General features: G+C 41.4%; 2 protein-coding genes across 2 annotated transcripts; both read left to right on the top strand.

Annotated features, from left to right (window-relative positions):
• The first annotated feature begins 423 nt into the window (after window positions 1-423).
• On the top strand, window positions 424-17,945 carry sft2d1 (SFT2 domain containing 1). The gene is made up of 8 exons (XM_080740145.1): window positions 424-637; window positions 3,051-3,137; window positions 4,063-4,148; window positions 6,562-6,643; window positions 8,649-8,684; window positions 8,916-8,974; window positions 12,529-12,558; window positions 15,582-17,945. The coding sequence occupies exons 1-8, from the start codon at window positions 572-574 to the stop codon at window positions 15,619-15,621; spliced, it is 486 nt and encodes a 161-aa protein (XP_080596271.1). The 5' UTR covers window positions 424-571; the 3' UTR covers window positions 15,622-17,945.
• A 1,508-nt stretch (window positions 17,946-19,453) lies between these two features.
• Window positions 19,454-20,383, top strand: prr18 (proline rich 18; the record flags this gene model as incomplete). Its single annotated transcript, XM_080740572.1, has 1 exon — window positions 19,454-20,383. One exon carries the CDS (start codon window positions 19,454-19,456, stop codon window positions 20,381-20,383), a length of 930 nt encoding a protein of 309 aa, XP_080596698.1.
• Window positions 20,384-24,128: the final 3,745 nt, after the last annotated feature.

The following is a 24,128-nucleotide window of genomic DNA, read 5'->3' as shown; positions in this document are numbered from 1 at the left end:
AATCAATCAAAGACATGACAGTGGCTAAGTAGGATTTAAACCCAAGAAAGCACTACCATGGATTGTTTGCATTGGTGTCATTTGTAGCCTGCCTACTATACTCGTCTCATTACAAAGACTGACTGACTGACTGACTGACTGACTGACTGACTGACTGACTGACACGTTGACATGTCTTCAGGGCCCTCTACTTGGGGCCTCCAATGGGGCCTCAAGAAAGTAGCCGATCTACAAGCTCACCGCGACGCGTTGTGAGCTAGTAGATCTGCTACTTTCTGGGCTCGCACCGTATCTATCTATCTCGGCTCAACGGCTGATCTGCGGTCGGTTTCGCAACTTCCTCGACGATGACGAGGCATTAACGGAAACTGATCTGCAGTCAGCAGCAGTTCCTCAACAAAACAAACACCCCCGGAAGTCTGGAGGAAGTTAATGCTGATGCGAGCAAACTTTTGCTGCTCGCAGTCGTTTACTAGTTTTGGTGAATTTTTAGAGATAACAATTCGATATAATTAATTACTAATTAATAAGTATAAATAAAGCAGAGCTAAACAGTTACAGTTTTTGAACCATGGACAAGCTTCGAAGTGTGTTAAGTGGCCGGGAGGAGAACGAAGAGTTGGGTCTGACAGCACAGGTACTGTACTGTAATGCTAGCTCTGCTGCTATGTCAACACTTAGCATCATAAACTAACTAACTTTTAACACCAGCCAGCTGAGCTACATAATAACTTAAAGTAAGCTCTATCTAGAGTTTTGAAGAGGTTTGGTGACACATTTTTGTCTGTTAATGTTGAATTCCTTTTTGGATAGCGTTAAATGTGTAAAATATTTCAGTTTTGTTTTGTCGCTAAACTCAGCTTACTAACGTTGTTCTTTATATATTGTACAGGCCTACTGTAACAGGGCAGTCACATGAACAAAGAATGTAGGCTAAATGCATCTTAACCTGATCAACACAGGACTGTCAATTCAATTCAAATGAGCTTTATTGGCATGAGAAAACAGACGTTTACATTGCCAAAGCAAGTGTCAAAAGTGAAATTAAAACTGTTGAAAAGGGGGAACATAATATAGTTGGAGCATTGTTTTTCCTCAGTACAGTTTAGATAGAATAAGAAAAAATCAGATGTAAAATGCATTTAGACTGCTTAGGGTGGTTGTGTTCCAGTCTCTAGCCTGTCATGAGTCTTGCTAATTGCTATTATACTTTTGACCTCCTATCACGAAAATAAACTACTGTATGTCAGCAGGGCTGTCATGAGATATCCTCTCTGGGAGTTCATATCGCTATAGGCTACTGTATAATAGTTAGGCTAATCACTTGTCTGTGTGTTGCCACTTTTTACATGCTTTCATGAGAAGGAGGAAATGAGGTAAGATATTGACTTGTGCTTCATGAGTTTATCTGAATATAAATGTGCTTGATATTAGAACTGAACAACAGCTTTAAGGAATGAGCTCTATTATCCTAAGTTATGTGAAACCTTGCATCTTTTAGCCACTGTCTGTCTGGGATATATAATGCTTTATTTCTGTCGTGGAAATCTGTCGGCATAACCTCAGAAACAATGACTTAAATATCTGTCTCCATTCAAGTCAAGTGGATGGTAAGATACAGATATTTTGTATCTATATCTTACCATCCACTTGAATGGAGACAGATAGTTTTTATCCGTTTATCTGGCCCAGTGGGAATGGGCCTTTAGAAACATAAGGACACACGAAACCATATCTTAAAACATGAATGATATTTATTATATTGTCACAACAAGAGAACACAATTACAATGCAATGCAATGGAAAGTTGTGTCTGACCCAGCGCACATCAGGTCTGACCAGAGTTTATGTACTAAGATATAGGCTACACTGTTTTAGCACTCATCAATTTGAAACCACATCATATTAACTCTTGGTTCCTACTAGGTTACAGGTCAAAGGTTACAGATCATTTAAGAATACATTTACCAACATAACTACACACTAGGATCTGTGTGGTTACAGGGACATCAGCATACATCATTGTTTTAATATTCAACTTGTCCAGTGGTGTAATGGTGAATTATTTTTCAGGGTAAATAAATGTATGAGGGACGCTCACCCGTAAATACCGTATAATAATACGGTGTAGCGAACCAAAACACCCCTGATCTTGTCCACATCTATTTTATGTATTTACAGTACACAGGGTTAGGGGTAAGGCCCGACCGCACCAATGCAACTTAGTCGCAAGTCCTTGCAACAAAACAGTTTTAAGGACAGTTCAGAGTCCACAACAATGCAACTCCTTGCAACGGCCAATAGAGAAAATGGTACTTGCAAGTAGTTGCATGTTGCAACTTGCAACATGCCAGTCCACACCAATGCAACTCCTTGCAACTTGCAAGGAGTTGCATTGGTGGGGAGCGTGTCGATATTGCGACATAGCATCTGTTCGACGGCCCATTCTTTCCACACAGGTGAATGTTAACCTGGTTAAAAGCTAACCTGCCGACGTGGGTGAATGTTAACCTCTATGCCTAAACCTAACCCTAACCTCAGTAACCGTGACGTGGGTGGCTAACCTGCGTGGCTAAGTGCGTGGCTAAGTGGCTAACCTGCCGACGCTCATAGTCGAAAGAATGACCCATCTAAAGAGCGAGATTTCCCCGCATTGGTGTGGACTGGCCGGTTCATTGGTTTATTTGGATCCTCATCAGTTGTGCCTTTAATAAAGCACCACAAGTCTTCTTGGGGTCCACATTTAAAATCGTATATATATACTTATATATATATAATAACATTACAGTTCACATCCCTATATATCTGTCATGTTGTGTTGTACATACTCAAGTGTGTGTGTGTGTGTGTGTGTGTGTGTGTGTGTGTGTGTGTGTGTGTGTGTGTGTGTGGGTGTGTGTGTGTGTGTGTGTGTGTGAGAGAGAGATAAAAGAATGTCTGTATCTCCAGCCTTGGCAGTGGTAAACGTCATGGATAGGAAGTCCATGTGTGTTGTTTGGTGGGGTATTTCTGTGGGTCATTGTGACATCCTCTCATTGTTCTCTCACCAGGTCCTTGATTCCTCCACGCTCAGCTACAGCACCAGGGTGAAATGGTTTGTCATATGCTTCGCTGGAGGCATCCTGTGCTCAATATTAGTGAGTCTTTCTTGGTGCTTTCAAAAGCTTTTATACTTCGTCACGCAGAAGCGTCACTCGCCTAAAAACATTACTTTCAAGCGATAAACAGGCCAAAACAGATCCTGTTTATCGCTTGAAAAGGTATACATGAGTAAATTAGGTTTAGGTTAAATTCATACCCATTTTCCACTGTCTGACTTCCATGGCAAGTCTCTTAATTTGTCCAATAAGAGCTAACTGCTATTTAATAATGTGCATGGATGCATAATAGGATGGAGAATAATGTAAAGCTATGAGCTCAGTGAACCTCAGCTTTGATGCTGTATTTGAAACAAATAGCCCAGACCGTTAAGACAGTTAGACAGTTAACCCTAACCCACTGATAACGGACAGAAGCAACTGCATACTGATAATACACACATCCAAATCTCATGATAGCTTCTGCTGTGATGAAAAGTCTACTCTCTTAGTGTTAACCACATATGCCGGCTTCCCTATTTTCGGGATGTCGTTATAGCTCAGCATTTTTCAAAACATTTCAACTATTGCAAAATGGTGTTAACGGCACTGTAAGTGGTTAAGTATGAAGTACTTAACCATAGCCTTTTTGTATGCTGACAGTTCTGTCAATCTGTCAAATCCAAGGTGATGACAAATAATAGTTTACCCCCCCTGATTTGTAAATTAGAGAGGTAAATGGCATTATCCAGGAACTGGCTTTACAGAGCTTTGTCACTAGGGGGAGCCTATGTTCCTCCATTATCACCATAATAATCAAATGTCTCTAGAATGGTTATGACACTTTAAGAAAGTGAAGAGTTTAATAGTGCAATTATTGTATAAAATAATCCAGGATGAGGTTAGTTAAGAACTATAATAATAAGCTGTAGCTGTTTGGAATGTAATAACACAAGTGCTTTATTTTCACCATTTGTTTCACCAGGGTTCAGCCTTGCTGTTCTTGCCCAAAGCTGGCATTAAGCTCTTTGCCGTCTTCTACACACTAGGGAATCTCGCAGCACTTTCCAGGTAAGACTGACACCTAGAAGGACGGTCCACTCCACACCAATGCAACTAGTCGCAACTCCTTGCAACAAAACCCTTTTAAGGACAGTCCACACCAAGCCATCAGGGATAATGGTTGCAAGTAGTTGCATGCAACGGTTTTGTTTTGCGACTAGTTGCATTGGTGCGGTCTGGCCTTAAGCCATGGTCTACTGATGTTACAACAGTACGTTTCCATCCTGTGTGGGACATCACCATGATATTCAAATATGAATACGGTGCTGCTGATATTTGGACATGCACAACTTAACTCTAAAGTTAACGCTTGTATTTATCACGGGGAATCCATATTTTTACAGCGTGGCTCTGTAGGAGGCAAGCCTGATAAGTCAATAATGAAATGACAACCTTCTTTGTATTAATATACTTTACTGAGTTACTGTGGCCACTGCCATTCACATAATAGACTGACCAGGAAAGCCTGTGCATTGTGCAATACAAGCTGGCAAGTACCGTAAAAAACAGAACACTCACAAGCCATCTAAAGTGTCTGTGTGTGTGTGTGTGTGGGGGGGGGGGGGGCTAATCTTACAAATCTTGTTCATCATTCAGCACCACATTTTTGTGCAGAATGACTGACAGTAGGCCAAGGAATTACTTCAACTAACTGAAGTTATTTTCCACTTATATACATTTTATAATGATAGTGAAACGGTCAGCTCAGGCTGAAACCTTGCCCAAAGTTAGGGTGAAACATCAATCATAGAAGTTACAGATGACACACCATTACACTCTGTCTTGTTTCAGAACAACTGCAACATATGCAAACATGTCTCAGGTTCGGGTGAACCCCACCACCACCACCAAGTACACAAACTATATCACATTGTTATTTTTTTAAAGTTTCTTGGAAGTGTGCCATGGATTTAGAGTAGACAGTAATCTTAGAATCCTCCTGGAATGGGGAGGTTTCACATCCTGTACAGACACTTCCTGATGTGGAAGGGTTTTTCTTGTTTAGTTTTCAGATACTACTTGGCCGCTATTGTGTAGTGTTAGTTGTCATTATCTTTCTATGGCATGTTCATGTTCCATTCTTATGCAACTTTATAGCGTTCTCATCATCTCGGGGACTTTAGCAGCTTGCATTTGACTATAAACCTAGACACTAGATAGCATCTACTATGGGTGCAGTGACAAACCACACAGTGTCTTCCATTGACATGCTGTTGACCCTTCATTGACAGTGGTATTGTTTCCAGCAGAGGGCAGTCTTTTTTTGTCTCAAGTGTCATATATCTAATATGTTGACAGACACACAAGACAATGAATGGAACTGGGCCACCTAGGGTTTCCAAACCCCTGGTTACTGCTGCTCCAAAGACATAACAGTGTCATGTTTTAAATTGGCTTTGAGCACCAGTGACTGACATAACACAGAGGATTACATCTTTTCTACAAGGAAAAACATTCTATAAGCTCACTACACTGAGCATCGTGGCATGTTGTGAGGTTCTAGATGTGCATATACCCTGAAGAAGGCAGTTGTGCTGCCGAAACGTCGGTTTGTTACTCTGTGTCCTACAATAAAACTTCGCACTTTGACTATGGGGTGTGCGGCCACCTTTTTGTCCTTTTAGACATCTCCTGGGGTTTAGATCTGCGACACAAGATGAAGTATAAAATGGGGCATATATTTTTGAAAAAGCATAAAAGGTGAAATATGGACATGGTTTCTGCCTGACAGAAAATATATGAAGCATTTAGTGCAAGTTCATTCTATTTTATAGAGCCAAAGTTAGGAAGTTTGGCCTGCCTCCAGCTCCTACCAAGTTATACTGTTAGGTATAGGACCGTTGCCATTCCCTTTCTGAAGATGTTGAAGAGGTGGATTTACTCTGACCCACTCATCATGGGTCACCATATTTTAACGTCTAACACATCCTCACAGCTAAACGTCAGTGATGGTTAGACGCACTGACGTAACGGCCCGCGGCCAACTTAGTAATCAGCCGCTGCGTGTGGGAGTCCATATCATTACTGTGTCTTTGGCCCTGGGCACTCAGCCAGCACTCTGCTGCAGTGAGTTCACACCGCGCTCGCTGTACAGTATGACACACCACTCTGTCTGAACTCTGAAGAGACAGCCCCACTCAGCCCACTCAGCCCTGCTGGCCACTTTCTGCCTAGCTGGGGATATCCTTTGTTTTTATTCCGTTGTTGACGTCATACCTGCTGCGATTCTGCAACCCGGGTATTAAGAAACCGTAATGGAGTTGTTGATCGTGGTTTTGAATGTGTCATCGAGTAATGATTATTACCGAGTACCACGACTGAAGAAAGATTCACATATCACTTGTGTAATATTACAGGTTTTTCATTTTTCATTGATTGTATGTGTAACTATTTAACCTTTTCTTTTTGTTTTAATTTCAAGCACCTGCTTCCTGATGGGACCATTTAATCAGTTAAAGCGCATGTTTGAACCAACAAGACTGATAGCCACCATTGTTATGCTGGTAAATACATTATTATTTCCATTTTTGTTACTGTTTAAGATCTTTCTAAAGCGTCCTCTGTAGCTGTGTAGGGTGAACAAAACAACAGCATTTCTGGTATATAGTAGTATATGATGGTGACGACATTCTTACAGGGTTCATCAGCAGTTATTTTGGGATGGTTGAAGAAAAGGGTGCCAAAGGTAAACAACTAAATAACCACACCGGGGCTTTGTAGCACCTCAACTAAAGGTGCTATGTTGCACCGCCACTATACAAAGCCCCTGTGTGGTTCTTTAGCTGTTTTGGCACCTTTTTAATGGTTCCATTATATATCAGAATTAGACAAAGGTGCCATGTATCACGTTTAAGACAGGTGCTATAGCACGTTAAAGACAGGTGCTGTATCACCAAAATAGGTTCCCCCATGATTATGACCCAAAAACACACCTTAACACATGGGCGGCCAAGGTTTATAACATTTATAGCTGTTGCTGGTGCCACCATTGACTTACGTTATGTTTTGATGAGCCCCGCAAGCTTCGTGCGTGTGCACGTGCGTGTCCAGAGAAGATTGAGGAGGTACTCCATTTGTTTACAAACGCTCGCGAAACTCGCGGTAAAAAAATCGCGGTAAATTCGCGGTAAAGTGTCGCCGTGAAAACAATCAGCTCTCTGCCTCCATGGGGCTGTTTTTACCTCATTCTCAGATAAAGCCGTTCTTATGTTTCAAAGTAGAATCTAAAGCCATGTAAAATCCTTCCGTGTGGGGAGAGACAGGGGGCTTCCTGCCCTGGCTGGGTGACGTAATGGATTCAGGGCATGCAAAGGGAAGCTGCGGTCTCGAAAAGTTAACTATTTGTTGACTCGTCCCTCGACGATATAACTTCCTGTGGCAGGGTGACATCTAGTGGCCATAACTCGTCCCTGAACGCGTTTGGCTCCCCAAGTGTTAAGTGCTATTTAGTACCATATTTCTAGGGCAGTGCATCTGTCTGTGCTGAGGTCACGAGATTAACAAACAGCTTTGTGACAGTGTCAAGGATTATGCCCTTTTCTATGCTAATTTTTTTCTGTAAGTATTTGTTAATAACGGAATATTTGTTTAACTCCAGCGTATCTTTTCTGACCTGTTGACATCACGCCAGAGATTACTTCCACGTTCTGCGTGTCTTGTTGGCATCTGTTCCTCTGGATTTATTTAATCTGTTTTTATTTAATCTAATCGAGGTGTCTAATCTAGTTATCTATCTCTGTGTGCTTGGCTATCAATAAATCCAGAGGAACGGACAACAAGGTGAACAGAATAATATAAGATAGTAGATAGATAGATAAAATAGATAGTACTATGATAATACTGTATAATAATATATGGTAAAGGTAAGCTTGTTTATTTCAAATGGCATTTGGTTACAATGGGGAGCATGGCCCCCCAAAAGGGGTGAGGCTTTGGTGGAGACACACTTGCCAGTCTGGTGTATGTTGTGTGTCAGACAGTTGAAATGGGGAACCAGACACTCATAGCTGTGCTCAGCCCATGCCTAAAGCCAATAATACCCAACATTTTGATTGAGAGTTTACCTCCTGCGTTGCTTGCTCTATCCATGACATTCAAGTCATGTGGGACACAGACGCAACATCATGGAATTTTTCTGTTTTCCATTCGTCTTAAGCCCCGGATTAAGAGAGGCTCCAGTTTATTGTCATCTGTATTGATTTACTCCTTAGGTGGCCTGTGGCTGGCTAACCTTTTGAGTGTACATTGTCTGCATACCCGATTTTAAGATTTGGAATTCTTGTGGTATTACCCACTTTGAACCTGGTGTCTGTGACTTTTGGTGCATGTCAATAGGCAAACATTTTCATTTTTTTGTGGAGGCAATTAATGCCGTTTGGTCAGAAGCATTGTGTTTTCTGTAAATGGCCAACAGTTGATTTAACAAAGGTGTTTAATTATACAAAAGGTTTCATATTGTTGTGCAAGCTTGCCAGATATTTTACTTTTACTTTTTTTGCCACCCTCCAGCTCTGCCTTGTACTGACACTCTGTGCAGCGTTTTGGGTAAGTAAATAAATAAGACTGAAACAGTTTGGACCACTGGGTCGGGAGTCGGGACACATTTTAATTATTATTTCAAAATGTTTTCAAAAAACATTCCCAAAAAAGCGAAACAATTTGTGGATTAAAACAAACAAATTAAAATATATATTTTTTCCAGTAATTTCATAAAGAAAAATCTAAGAAATTCCATAAATCAGAAAACAAATGTCTGCTTTGTATTTCTTTTCACAGTGGGACAAAAAGTTGTTGGCTCTCATCTTCTGTATTCTGCAGTTCTTGGCAATGACATGGTAAGTGCTACCTACCCCCCTCAGCCATCTCTCCACTGTTGGCTAACAATGATTAATGTCAATGATGCATTCATATCAAGAGGCATTCACAGGAAACCAAAAAGAGCTTTAGTCCAGCTTCATACAGCTTGTATTACTGTAGGTATCCATGAGTTGAGATCATTTGGCTAATTGTGAGCTAATCTGATTTACTGCCCTGGGCACATGCTTGACCTAAATCCTGTAAATGGTTAGACTTGGAACTGCCACACTGGCACACTTTGGGCCTCATGGCACATGCTCTGTTTGGGAAAAAGGCTACGATTGCATTTTATTTTTTAAATGTATGTTCTATGTGAACTTAGTTTGGTAATTGATCTGGTGTTACACTGATAGCTATTTAATTAGTTATACTTATCAGTAAGAACTTCAGTATGAAGTGCCATGCATGTGTTTATCATTATACTTTCATTGGAAATGAGTATGTAGTGGTATTAGAAATTTGATTAGTTTAGGATTCTTCTTCTTTTTTCCTTTTTTTTCAAAAAGAAAATCCAAAAATGCCTAAAATGTATTAGGCATTATCGCAATCGCGAAATTGCATGTTTAGCCCCATAACAAACACATCTTTCAAAGTGGCAAAATGTTTGTTTTGTTTGACTTTGAAGGCATCTATCTCACGAATGCCTGAACGGATTTCCAAGCGGATTCTTTTGTTTGAAAGCTGTTAAAAAGTACTACACATATGGTGCATGATCTAGGCATGGGCGTGCACGATCTGTGCACTAAAAATTGATCCGTGCACTAGAAATTTAGGAACGTGGCAGTGAGGTACTTGGGGGCCATTTTGAAAAGGCAATGAATGAGTTAATATAACAGTATGTTATATTGTATGTGAACTTAGTTTGGTAATTGATCTGGTGTTACACTGATAGCTATTTAATTAGTTATACTTATCAGTAAGAACTTCAGTATGAAGTGCCATGTGTTCATTATACTTTCATTGGAAATGAGTATGTAGTGGTATTAGAAATTTGATTAGTTTAGGATTATTCTCCTTAGTATTTATGAACAATTATAAACGTTATAGCACCTTTCATGACATGAAATGCAGCTCAAAGTGCTTTACAGAGCAGAAAATGAAGCACAAGTTCTTACAGAAAATGTACACATGATTACAATAAAGCAGGGGGAAAAAAACATAAAACATCAGTAAGGACTACCATAAAAAAATTAAAAGAAATCAGAGCAGTGCGGACTTCAATAGCAGCACAGGGATTTAAAAATTCAGCTAAAAGCAAGAGTAAAGAAATGGGTCTTGAGCTGTGCTTTAAAGCTATCCACAGAGGCTACCTGTCTTAGGTGTAGTGGGAGTTTAGGTACCTGTGTTTAGTAAGTGGAGTTGTGATGAGGATAAGCTGCATCACTTTCCACTTTAGTGGGAGTGTTTTTTGCTTGGGTGAAAAGGGATGTCAGGGTGGACATATGTCCTGTCATTTGTGGATCGTTCCCTTGCCAACTAGTTCCAGACACCATGACCGTATTTTTGATTGGTTAGTCGAGTTGACAGCAAATAAAATCTCCAGCTGGTGGTGTGTCTTGGCGTGTCCGTGAGTGTATTTGTTAACGTGAGCATATTTGCACAGCGGCAACAAAGCGCTTGCGTAGTATGAGAACACGGTACCCCCAGCAGCTCAAGTGGAACATAATGGACGGTCTCTCTGGGCAGCGGAAATCTGCGTCATTGGACGAGACATGATTGGCCTTAACCCGGGCTGCTAGCACACGAACACGGTGTACTCTCACTCTGACTCTGCCTGTACCATGAGAGTATGTAAGCATCACCTTGGCGACCACAACTGCACATTCAAGCCTAGTCATAGGAGACGGAGCGCAAGAAGGTGCACTTTACATACAGACACTCCCTGTCTGTGTTAACCTGGATACCAAACCATATATAACAGTTATTATGTTCATAATACCTATTTATCGTTTTGTGATATGGAACATTATGGCTGTAACTTGCCAAACCCTACCTCGAGTGGTATGCAGGAGGACCTTCCATTACTATGGCCTTGTAATTATTACCACACTGCCTATTCCCACATCTACTGAGTGGAAGAGCGGTGCCCGCTGTGTGATGGTTGAATGAGAGGGCAGCCATACGCAGTTAATTATTCATTTATTGTACTGCATGCCTCACATGGTTCAAATAACTGGGATGCTTGGAAGGAAGTGATTGATTTGGCATCGTCGTTGGGTACAGTGGGTTGTAATCACAGTTAGCACAGACATGTTTGCACTTAAACACTACTTTTAATGCACAGACACATGAATTAAGTGTAGTGTTTTTAAGACAGTGCAAACCAATTTAGAGTCCTCAGTTCATCAGAGTCATTCCTGTAGTTCACAGTAACCACTTTTTGACAATAAGGGCAGCACTTGAACCCTACATTGCCTCCAATGAGTCGGTCGGTGTTAGCTTGCCACCATTGGTGTGTGAACGTGGGAAGTGAGGACGCTGGTGCTGAGACTGTCGACTGTTCACCGCCTCACCTCCCAATGTATGAATGAATGGGCCATTGTAAAGCCCTTTAAGTGCTTAGAAAAGCGCTATAAAAATACAATCCACTATTATTATTAATTAAACATGGGTTTATTGAGGTGATCCAGTGTTTATTATCAATTAAATCAATCCAGTGTGTTATTGTGTCTTGTTTCTGATGGACTGTTCACAGCTTGAACATCCTCCTTTAATTTTCCCATTAGACTGTTTTATATTGTATTTGTTGGCTACACAATAAAATCTTCAGTGTAAATGGAGAGGTCCGCTATTTCATTTTATTGTGTTGTAATCCAACACAATTTGTTTTGTTTGTCGGAAAAGCAAAGCCAAGACAAAAGAAAATGGTTTAGGTCCATAACGGGTAAAAAAAACACAGGCTTGTGTTAAATGTTAAAAGAGCCAGGCTGTACACAATGGAAACCCCTTTGAACACATTAGCCTTGTTGTGGACTGCAGTGTGGATGTTGATGATTTAATCCTCTGGCGTACGTCTGTCAAAAGATGGCTGGGGTTAATAATGGCTTTAATCCTTTTCATTCAGTTGATGCCTCAATAAAGAACATGTTTACGCTGTTTGTGTATAATCATCAGAATGCCTTTGTTAGAGAGAGACAGATGTTACCTATTAAGACCTAACAGCCTCTAGCTTAAATAGGGTAATGTTACTGTTTTGGGCAAGCTAAAGCTATGTAGGTAAACGAAATGTTTACGTAAAAAAAAAAGAAGAAAAGAAATCTTCATGATTTGTATATGTGATGTGTTTTAGTCATGAAATATGTATGCTATTGCTAATTGTTGCTAATTGAGAAAGCACACTGAGAAGGCCTTTATTATGACTACACTTTTCTTTCAGTGTTTTGCAATTGTATCTTTACTGCATTTCATCTAACTTCACTATTATAAACTATAAAGACATAGTTTTGTCTTGTTTAGTCTGTTACCAAATTGTAATATTGTTGGAATAGACAGCAGCACTGACTCTCCTTTCTTTGTTCTTTTTTTTTTCCAGGTATAGCATCTCATACATTCCATTCGCCAGGTAAGTCAGCAGGCAGCAGCGTTAGGTTGATATATTGTAGTTATCAGATGTTTGAACCCAGTGACCCATGTGTGCCATTGACTACTGAGAATCCAAATGCCAATACATAAATAACTGACACTGTCGGTCACATGCCCACGAACGTAACGCAGGTAATTAAAACGACGAGGCAATCCTTGAATGAAAACATGTTTGTATTTACCGCTAAGCAGTGGCACCCTGCTGCTTTCTCTTCAACACATGGCCGTAATCCCCGGCTAGGAATAGACACACGTCACCACCGGCCATCCCTTGTCACCCAAATGGCAGCATGTTATTTCACACACCCTCTGTGCTTAGTTTAGCCTTATGGGGCTACGGTTGTTTAGGATGCACAAAATAACATACTGACTGAGCACAAATGCACTTTATAGCAGTTTTGATTTCGTCGACTAAAATGACGAAAAATGTTTTTTTTTCTTTTTTTTCTTTTTTTTTGTTTGTTTTTTCACTTAGCTGTGAAAAAAACTAAAGTTGCGACAAACTAAGCTGTGATGACTAAAACTATAAGACTAAATATATTGTCAATTTTGTCAACAAAATAAAAACTAGACGAAAACGTTGGGGAGGGACTAGTGGAGGAGAGAGTCATTTTATGTTTGGTTGCTCTCAGGTGTTGCATGCTGAAAATAGCAGATGTAGATCGGCTATTTTCAGCAAACAACCAAGTGTAAGTGTAAAATCAGTCATTACGATGCCATCAAGGCCTGCCAAAATACATTTTAGTTGACTAAATCAACTGTAGATTTAGTCGCCTATAAACGTATGATATTTAGTCGACTAAAATTAGACAAACTAAAACCTTTCAGGTGACTAAATTACGAATAAAATAAAATTACATTTTATTCAAAAGACTATGACTAAAACTAAATCAAAATTTGCTGTCAAAAACAACATTGCTTTATAGTCAGAACGTATCACAGTGTTTTTGGCTTTCATTATGTTCACCGTACTATGTGAGCTGGGAAAGTGTTTCCTCTCTCTGAGGACATACAATAACGTAATCTAATCTAGTCTGTATAGGGGCAGCGGTCATAGCTGAACGAGTAGAGAGGCCGCTTGGGGAAACAGAAGCTCCCAGGTTCGATTCCCGTCCCTGTCAATGTGTCAAGGCGTCCCTGAGCAAGACTACTCAACCCCTAACTGCCCTGCGTTTAGATCTTATCAGCTGGGTGAAAAAGAATTTCCCCCAGGTTTCAAATGGCTCTAATTATTATCTTTTTCAATACTGTCACATATTCACAAACATTCACAGGACAAGTACTTTGAGCGTATTTATTTTATGAAAGGGACTGAAGGTCTGGTTTTTGAATTCCCATAGGCATTCAAGAAATTGATTGTAATCATTTGAAAAGTAACACAAAATCTAAACTGTCTGTGAGCTGTTTTCCGACTATAAATCAAGCCATATGTCTCCGGCAGTCACCTGAGTGAGCTACCTCTCAGAATGAGGCGAGAGGGGTGATGTTATTTTGACAGTCCAGCTGTGAACGGGGTTATCTCCCATCTAGTGAGAGGTCTAGTGCCCCCTGGCCCCCCCCCCCCTGCAGTGAGCGCCACGTGTATTAATCCATTCTGACAGCTGAGAGTCCTCCTACACTACAACATCCCTCAGTACCCCTCCCCCCAGCCCAGATGCTAACACAGTCCAGACAAAGGCTAATGTCTGCACCCCCCGCTAACCTCCCAAAGTCCAAATCTATACAGAGAAATGTACTTTTATTTTTTTTGCCGTATGTTGTTGACTGTTTAAAAAAATGCTGTGGGTAAAATGTTTAAAATGTTACACTTAATTTTATTATTTCCTTTTTGTTTGGTTTTGTTTCTTTATCAACAACTGTTTACTATTTTCCTCTGGTCTTAAGCCTCTTGCTCTAATCCATTTTTTTCATTTAGTTGGGATTGGATTATTTAGCTGTCTGTTGTTTTTCACGTTATTATTTCACAGATGTAAATAGAATAGCGTAAACAGGTGATTTGTACTTTACCACGTGAGGGTGACACAAATAGTAGCCGATCTACAAGCTCACAACGCGATGAGAGTATAAATTAATAATCCCGACTATGCCCAGTCAAACCGAGATATCTGGTTCTAGCCACAGCGCCACATGTCCAGGGGAGTTGATCCCTTAATGTATTTTACCCCGTTAACTCTATTTAAGACCTGTCAATTACACACACACACACACACACACACACACACATGTTAAAACATACTGCAAGTGATCTTCTGGCAGACATAGCAGTCATTCTGATATTTTCCTCAGAAATTAGAGACATCTAATTTAGCGATTTTTCATACTCTGTTTTTAAATGAAGATAGCGAGAAGCGAACCTTTGGCTGTTATAAGTAATGGCAAGAAGGAGAATGCTGAGGTTGGATATTTGCGTATGTGCTGCTACGGAAGCACAAATCAGGTGAAAGATGGTAGGTGTGAGTCACCAGTCCCATCGACCAACCCCCTCCTTCTGGGTTCGCCTACGATCGTCACTCCGTTTAACCTTGAGTGGGTTCACACCTCCTCCACTGAATTTTGAGCGTGGCAGAGCAAAGTCTGCATAGCAACACACACACACACACACACACACCGATGGTGATGGCAATGGCAACAATGTGAACGGAAGAGGCAGCCGCCTGGCGTTGCCGTGGCGATGGCGTGCGTTGCGCCGTCCGTCAATGCACAGCACCTTGAAAGAGGAAGCCCCCCCAACCCCTCCGCCCCCCCTCTTTGGTAGCATGTGCTCCTGCCTCCCAGCCAAAACACGCTTACTTATTCATGACCAGCCTCTCCCTAGCCCTCGTACAAAATGACTTGTGTCATCTTCGCTTGTGCATGCATGACAGAAACCCAGATTTTGCTTCAGCAAATTTAAATATCTAGAGTCATAATGCCAGGATAATTAGAACTGTTTTCGCGTGTTGTCGTCATTTTTAGTTTTTCTGTTATGCAAGCTGCTATTCATGTTGTCTTTGTCTTTTACAGGGACGCTGTGATGAAATGCTTTACTACCTGTCTCAGTTAGAATGGCTGAGTCCTCGGTTTCACGGGAAGACCGGGTCCCAGTGTGCAAACTGCGAGCTCAGTGACTCTGTAAAAAAAAGAAAAAATATATAAATATATATATCTATATTGTTTTATATGCATATTGTTTGATATGCTATAGCTCTCTACATTCTTAACATTGCTCTGTCAAACTGTGAATTCTCACCTTTGCCATTAATTTAGCCATTAACTTAGATTGTTTTCTGTGGCTACAGTCATAATGTTTCAGCTGTGTATTGCTTTGGGTGTGAGCGAGATGACTGCTTTTTGTTTTAACGCTTAATATGTTTTAAAAAAAGATATTGCTATTGGTTTCTTGGCCATTTTGTACCATTCAAGGGCAGGGAAATTACTTTTGAAAGTTTGCTGTGCCAGTGCCTGTAAAATACAACACAATTGCCTTTCTACTTTATGAATTTGTATGTCTACTATGTACAGTAATATTTACTCTACACAACACATGCATGTTTATGTAAATTGCTATTTCTATCGGTCCATGTGTTGTTCAGTGAAGCACAAATTGCGACGATAATACACTGGAGTCTATCATGTATTCATGATACGGAGGTTTAATCAGCCAAAGACACAAAGTAGCACATAGTCTAGTCTAGCAGCTCTGCCATGTGTTGTTAATTTATCAACCTCACCCCTACACACACACACACATCACCTGCATTTCTCTGGGGGGTGGGTTTTATTTTTTATTGATTTTATTTACTGGCCAACCAATGCAATAATGACTCGGTCCATTCCGCCTTTGTGAGCGTGGTGATTTTGACGTGACCTGATAATCTACAATAGCCAGCACAGGATTTCCCGTGTTGCTTCAGCATGATGGCATATAGCCCTCTGAGGATGCAGTTGTCATGACAACGCCGGGAACATACATTTACAGCCCACCCCCATCTGCCATGCCTTGCCTATGATCACATGGTTCCTTCCTCGTGTTAATGCAAAAAACGTGTCTCGTGATCAGTGGTGCGTTCTAGATTTTATTTTTTAGGTCATACCTTTAATTCACAGATTTTCAACCGGTCACAAAGTCCAAATAATATTTTTTTGGCTCCTCACACATTTCAGCAGCAATAGCAAACAGTTATAAAGGAAAAAAGCGCACTTGCAAAAAAAAGTGGGGAAAAATCCAATACCGAAGTGAGTCTGGGAGGTGTCAGGTCTATTGTTAAGATACGCTTTCTCTAATTTTTTCTTCGCGTCATACTAGTAACTACGCATGTGCCGGACACGGTAGAACACACTCATGATGTCAAATACCTTGGATAACCTTGTGGTCAATCTAGGACCATGAGGTTTCGCTTTACTGTCATTCAGACGTGTTGTCTGCAGGTCTGAAAAATGTTTATTATTCACATGTTCTCCACATTTTGATTTACGTATTCTTTACCACCTGAGTGATTCTTTACCTTCTGCCTCATACAACCCCTACATAGTTTCATTAGATGGTCGTATACTGTTCTTGTTAGGAAAACAACAAATCCAAAGACCCCACGTGATGTTTCAACTCGAGGGACATAATTCAAGGCTTTGTGCTCTTATGGAAGGGAGCGTTAGTTGAGTTTTCTTAACCTTCCATTGAATTTATTTGATGGACTACAACTATAGGAGCGATGATTCTGAGCTCTGCAAAATGGTTTCCTGGTGATGTAATCCACTGCTGATTCAATGAGAGCAGAGTGCTACTATGCCAATGCGTTCACCCACTCTCTTAACACTACCATGATGATCCAGTGCACCACAAATAAATGTGAGCTAGGCAGTGTGCCACAGTGTCGTGGGTAGAATTCCATGAGTTACATACAGTATATCTTACTTCTGCTCCTGGTTTATGCTCTCTCCACTGGCTAAACTACAGCAGAAATTCCCGAAAAGCTTTTCATGTATGTACAGTATATAGTTTTCAGTCACACTTTCAAGATTTTTCTAAACATACTTTTATGTATTGCCAGAGGACGTTCCATACAAGCACTCCCTATTTTTCAAGAGTTTTTTATGAATAGTGCATTATTGTGTTAAAATTATGTTAATATTTAGAGGAGGTTAAACTAATGTAATTGATGTCTGTAACTCGAATTTAGTATTAAGTTACTTAAATTTACTACTGGAATTTATTTCAGTATAATACTGTTGTGTTTGTGCATAACATTGTAATATATTGTTTGACTTGTGATTGTAAGCTATTTTGTGATGTAACTTGTTACAGTTTAACCCGGATAAGTGATGTGAATGTTTAGGTTTGTCAGTTGATTGACAAAATCGTCAAACTATATTTATACACCCACCAATCGCAACCTCCTCAGGCAATAACAAATAAAGGATCTTCAGTGTGAAAATGATGCAAGGGGCTATTTATTGATTTCTCTACCGTACAGACGTACACTAACTCAGGGATTCTCAAACTTTTACCTATGTACCTATGTTCCCCATTTTCCCCCACAAAAAAGGTTCTATGTTCCCTGTTTACCCCAAAAAAGGTCCTATGTTCCCCAGGTTCTATGTTCCTCACTTAGCCTCACAAAAAAAGGTTCTATGTTCCGCGCTCAACTAAAAAAAGGTTCTATGTTCCGCGCTAAACTTAAAAAAGGTTCTATGTTCCCCACTCATTCAAAAATGCAGGAAACATAATTTTTTAATTATTAATAACTCAAAACACAATAATGGGGAGAAATTATGAATACTAGTGGGACAGGGAGCACTGGGGACATCTGGGCACCATACTTTTGTTATGACTGGGCGAGTGGGCACCTGGACATCTGGGCACTAGGGACGTGGGCAGTTGGACGAGTGGGTACTTAGGGGTGTTGACATCTGGGCACTATAGGGACATGCGGGCACCACTTGGGCAACTGGGCACCTAAATTAGGATTGCCCACATGTTCTTAGTGCCCAGATGTCCCACCATTTCCTGCATTTGCGTTGGGAACATATACTTTTTTTTGTTGGTGGGAACAAGCAGTAGATCTTTTTTTCTTTTTTTTTTTGGTTGAGCAGGGGAGGGTGGGTGGGGAACATAGAACCTGGGGAACATAGAACCTTTTTGGGGGAACTAGGGAACATAGAACCTTTTTGTGGGGAGGGTGGGTGGGGAACATAGAACCTTTTTGGTCCCCATTTTGAGAATGATGCACTAACTGAAACAATGCAACTCTTGGAGGAGCTTTCTGAATGAATTGGCAGATGATGTATAAATGTATATTCTTGAGCCAAAGGTGCATCCAGACTCCAGAGTGATTTGTGCAATAACTTAAATTATTGTAATGATTAGATTATCCCATGTTTACTATGTAGAAATGCCAAAACGTCCTTTATGAGCCTATGAAAATCTAGGTGATGCTATTGGCAACAAATGGAATTGTTCCTGGACTAACAAACACTAGCACTGGGCTTTTGCTTGGCTTCTATAGGAGACTTTTATAGCTAAATCGGATTGATTTAAAGAGAAAACTTTACATCAACCGCTATAGTGTGAAAATAATGAAATGACCTCATCCCCATCCATCCATCCATGTGCTTTCATTTATTTCTAGGCTTTGTTTAGCAGCTTGCTCCTTCCTCTTGGCCACGCCTCCCAGCCAATGGGATAAAACGCAGGCTTTGCTCAGGCAGTAGTGGCACTAGACTAGATGAGTATGACTGAGAAGACGGGACAACAGGTGCACTACTGTACTGATCATCATGGATAATGATAATAATATTCTCTCCCATGTCCTCGTCTCTTTGCGTGCGTTTTTATCATTTGCACTTTGAGGACTGCTGCTTTTTTCCCCACACCCTGATTATTATTCACAAACTCGAGAATGCCTTTTCCACCGATCAACCTCCACCAGCGGATCTCCTCGCCGGGCAGGGAGCTGTTCAGGAGGAAGAAAGCGCCTCCTCCTCCACAGACCGAACTCCTCCTGAAAAGCAAACCGAGAGACGAGGAGAAGCACTTCTCCGAGAGGCTCTCCGCGTCTTGGACATCAGCCAACTTAAAGAATCTGGGACGAAAGCCCCAGCAGCAGAAAACGAAGGCTCCTCTTGCAGCAGCAACAACCACCAGCACTACTCAGGGTCCACTACTAGCTGCCTGTCAGGAGGCTCGTCGTGCTAATAATAAAGACCCATGCTGGCTGACCGGTGTCCCCAGACCTCAGGACTCTTCTTGTGACGCCTTGACGCTCGTCTCCAGCTCCGTGGAGGAGTCCTCGGCGTCCGCCTCGCAGTCTCACCGCAGCAGCAGGCAGTCGTCGCGGCGGGGCTCCCTCGGCAAGCCGGAGCAGGACATCCAGTTCACGCTCAGCCTCACGCCAGAAGCCATCCTGGTCATCCAGAAGCGCAACCTGGAGAAGCAGCAGAAGATGACCGCGAACAATAAGCAGCAGGGCGGGGGAGCCGGCGACTTCAGCCGGCACAGGCGGGTGTACCCGAGTTCTTCGTCCAAAAAGGCGCACGGAGCGCACGGAGGTCACCACCACAACGGTGCGTCCCGGAGCGGCGTCCCGGTGGCCAAGCTGCCGGAGCAGCAGCAGCAGCCGGACATCACCGCCATCGTGAAGATCTCGCTGCTCAACGACCAGTACAAGTACGACGACGTGGAGTACGAGGAGGAGGACGGGGACGCCGTGGACGAGACGGTGGTGAGGAAGTGTCGGGAGTGGCTGAAGGGAGTGGAGAGCGCCGCGGCGTTCAACGGGAAGCAAGAGAAACTTTCTGTCTCTGCACTACCGCACCTTAAAGGATGCTGATCCTATGTAGGCTTACCTCACGGTGACATTTTGATTAACCCTCTGTGGGTTCCTTTATGGAGGTCTAAATTGACATACAGGGTTTCTCAAACCTTTACATTTCAAGGTCTCCCCTTAACTCTGACAGTGTAGGCCTACAATGGACCCTGACGGGTTAATTTGGTTCCATTTGTACACTGTCAAGAGTTACAGACTTGTATTCGTCAATTTAGACCCCCAGTCTTGCGCTGAAACATTACGGTCGGCTATTTCCCCAACGTGTATCAGTGGAACAGACTCAACACATCATTTAATGCCTCAATTAACTCCTTCCTACATTCCAACTGCTATCAGGACGGGGGGGTCCTGATAAGCAGTTCAATATGATTTTTGGGTGTTCCCCAGTTCAAATATGATTATTTTGGGGGCTCACACTGCCTGAAAAGCTTGAGAACCAATAGGGCTACTTACTACACGTGCGTTGCAACCTACATGAACACTCAGTCAGGATTGTATGAACGGATGCGCATTGATAGATACAAAATAGCCAAACTCTTTTAATGCCACTGGTTTCCTTACGCACGGGAATGTTGCTCTGACTACGAGTGTTATTCTGTGTATTTGGTGACGTTTGAAACAAGTACTTTAATGTCCTGTACTTTCTTTTTGCACATGCTATTTTTTTGTTTTTTTCAACCGGTCGATTCAGTGAAGGAATGCTGTGTGTGCGCGTGCCCGCGGAGCGCTGGAAACGTTCCTTTGTGTCGGAGAACAACAATCTGTCAACGGCAACGGGGTGCACGCGCCTTTCTTTAATATGGAGCAGAAATTGAGACTGTTTATTTTTGCTCTCACAAGAAGAGACACTGTCCTTTTATATCTTTTGTAGAGAATACTCTCTTTTGCCCACTATAGGCCTATTTAATATTTGCGAAATATTTGTACTGTGCCCGCTGTGACATTCTTATGTCACTTGTAAGTAAAATGTTTTAATCTATGCAAGTGTCAATGAGCCTTCTGAAATTATTTGAGTAATTTGTGCAATTTGTGCATGCAGTAGAGGTTATTAATTTGATGATATCTCAGTTGGACCGAGCAGTGCTTTCCAGGGATCCGCAGGGGTCCTTGAGGCGCTTGCAGGGGCCCGGGGCCCCCAGCAAAATATGTGAATACGGTATAAGCATCAAAATCAGTTTAATCAGCTGAGCTTGTAGAACTGCTATTTTCAAAAAATATTGAAAAAGCCTTGTATGGGGGGTCGCGGCCTCAAAAATATTTCCAGATGGGGTCACCAGCCAACATTGATTTCACAATGGCTACAGGAGTGAGGGATATTCCACTTTCAACAGGGAGCAGTGGAAGGGCCTCTCTCCACATACACACCCATTGTAACTTCAAACTCCATTTTAACCATGATAGATTCATTAAAAACACCCATTATTTTTTTCTGGCGAGTCATACTACCCTCCTAATACATGAGCAGGCTGTGTTTTTTCGATAACTGTTTTCATTTATTTTTAATAATTATTTGGGAAAATGGAAAAAATGAAATACAAAAATAATAATTATTAAAAATAAATGAAAAAAGTTATTGAAAAAACACGGCCTGCTCACATATTAGGAGGGTAGTATGAGTCACCAGAAAAAAATAATGGGTGTTTTTAATGAATCTATCATGGTTAAAATGAAGTTTGAAGTTACAATGGGTGTGTGTGGGGAGAGGCCCTGGGCCTGGAGGGCCTGGTAACATTTACATCAAATATCTAAATATTCAATCAAGCTAATTAACTAGACCAGGTCAACCTGGTTGTGCCAGACCCCCTGTCTGTCATCATCATTTATGACATCATGCCTTTTGTAGGCATGTCATCATCATGTCATCATCATATATACCCTTTATATAGAAAACCCGGACAGACAGACAGACAGACCGACATTTGCTTATGTAGGCCTACCCATTTCATGGGTCTGGCAAAAACTGTTCAGGGTATTCATAAAAGCCTGATTAGATGATAACATTACCAAAAGTTATTTTGAAAGTGAAATATCTTTTTAAGCCAAAGAGGTTCACACCTCTGATGATCTGACTGATATGGCCATATGGATATGCCATATATGAAGATAGCTGTCAGTCCATGACCCTTGTATGCCCATATATAGATATCCTAGATGTCATCACATCAATATCATATTGATGCACATATCTCCATATATGGGCATATTGACAATATGCCCCTATACTGTATGTATGCTGATATGCCCATATACAGAGATCTCTGTATCTGTCAGTCATTGTCCCTTTTCCCATATATTGAGATCCCTGATGTCATCAGTATATGCCTTTATATGCTGCCCATTTTGTGCCCATATATGGATATGACTGATTTGTTTGCTTTTTGCTGATGCCATGACCACACATTGAGGTTAGACAAACACACTCCATAATATCTGGGCGTAGCTGCATTGGAACTCCTTATATGGTTAGAGGCCCTGTCCTCCCTTAAGCCACTTTTTATATAGGATAGAGTTTACAAGACGTGCATCTAAAAGTGTAAAAAAAACACCCAATGTGAAGTGAGCGGTGCCTTTTATAAGTTAATTTCATTAAGCATCCCGCGGAGCCTGGCCAATGCCGTGCTCTGCGGGACGGACATACGGACGGACGGACAGACAGACACACAAAGCCAGATGTAGGAGCACCGCTCAGAAACAACTAATCTACTAATAGTCACTGGCTGTATTTACATGGATGAATGCTGATTTTTTTATTCTGAATGAGTAGTCATTCTTGAATACAAGTGGAATATACCTGTCCATGAAAACACATCCAATCAGAATAAAAAATGCTCATGTATACACCTCAATTGGATTAGAATATTCAATTCCGGTCAGGGACGTGCTGGTCCCCTGATTCAGCCCGGGAAAAAGAGTTGTAGAGGCCCTCATTGCGCGCTATATAGCGCTGCTGCTACTCAAAGATTTGCCATTTCAGATCATGACAAGTGAGAAGCCAGTGGGCCAATTACAGGAGTTATATTTCGTCATTGTCGGGTGGAAACCTTGTATGTCCAAAACCATTTTAAAAATGATTTAAACTAGTGAAAACAGCCGATCTACAAGCACGATGCGAGGCGTTGTGTGCTTGTAGTTTGGCTGTTTTAACTACTTTTGTGCAACGGCCTTGTATGATGAAGCAGTGCTTTGCTTTGCAAAAAAAATTATAAATGTGAAACTTGGAGATTCAAGGTTTCTGCCCGACAGAGTCTGATTTACTTGGTTGGCCGCCCAGCCCCCAAAATGGAATGAAGGCCGACATTTATTTTATTTATTTTTTCCTAATGGCCGGCCTGGACCGGCCAGGAATGAACCGGCCGTTCGGGAGTTGTCCCGCTTTTCCCAATGGCAGCACGTCCCTGATTCCGGTCAATTGGAATACACTATTCCATTCCGGTGGTATCTGGAGGGGTGGTATATACAGCTTGAATCAGAATATATTTACCATATAAACACTGTATTCTGAATGCTCCTCTCTGTTCAGAATTGGCCAAAAATTACCTATCAAATCTCAGATTTGCATTATTTTGAATATAAATAATAAGTCTGAATGAATAAATATAGTGGATGTAAACATGGCTAACTAACCCACAGATCTATCAATGAATAGAACTATTTAAGAGGACAGACCGCCTGTTTAGATCAGTGGTTCTCAAAGTGGGGTCCAGGGATCCTCAGGGTCAAACATTTGAGAACCACTGAAACCACCTCT

The sequence above is a fragment of the Nannobrachium achirus genome (genome assembly GCF_963921795.1).
Source record: "Nannobrachium achirus genome assembly, chromosome: 13".
Lineage (NCBI taxonomy): Eukaryota > Metazoa > Chordata > Actinopteri > Myctophiformes > Myctophidae > Nannobrachium > Nannobrachium achirus.
Note: the sequence above shows the minus strand (reverse complement) of the source record. Positions and strands in the feature narration are given on the sequence as shown.

Coding starts and splice junctions, on each gene's coding strand:
- sft2d1 (XM_080740145.1), top strand. CDS start 572: ATGGACAAGCTTCGAAGTGTGTTAAGTGGCCGGGAGGAGAACGAAGAG. Junction 3,138..4,062: donor GCATCCTGTGCTCAATATTA/GTGAGTCTTTCT, acceptor TTGTTTCACCAG/GGTTCAGCCTTGCTGTTCTT. Junction 8,975..12,528: donor CAGTTCTTGGCAATGACATG/GTAAGTGCTACC, acceptor TTTTTTTTCCAG/GTATAGCATCTCATACATTC.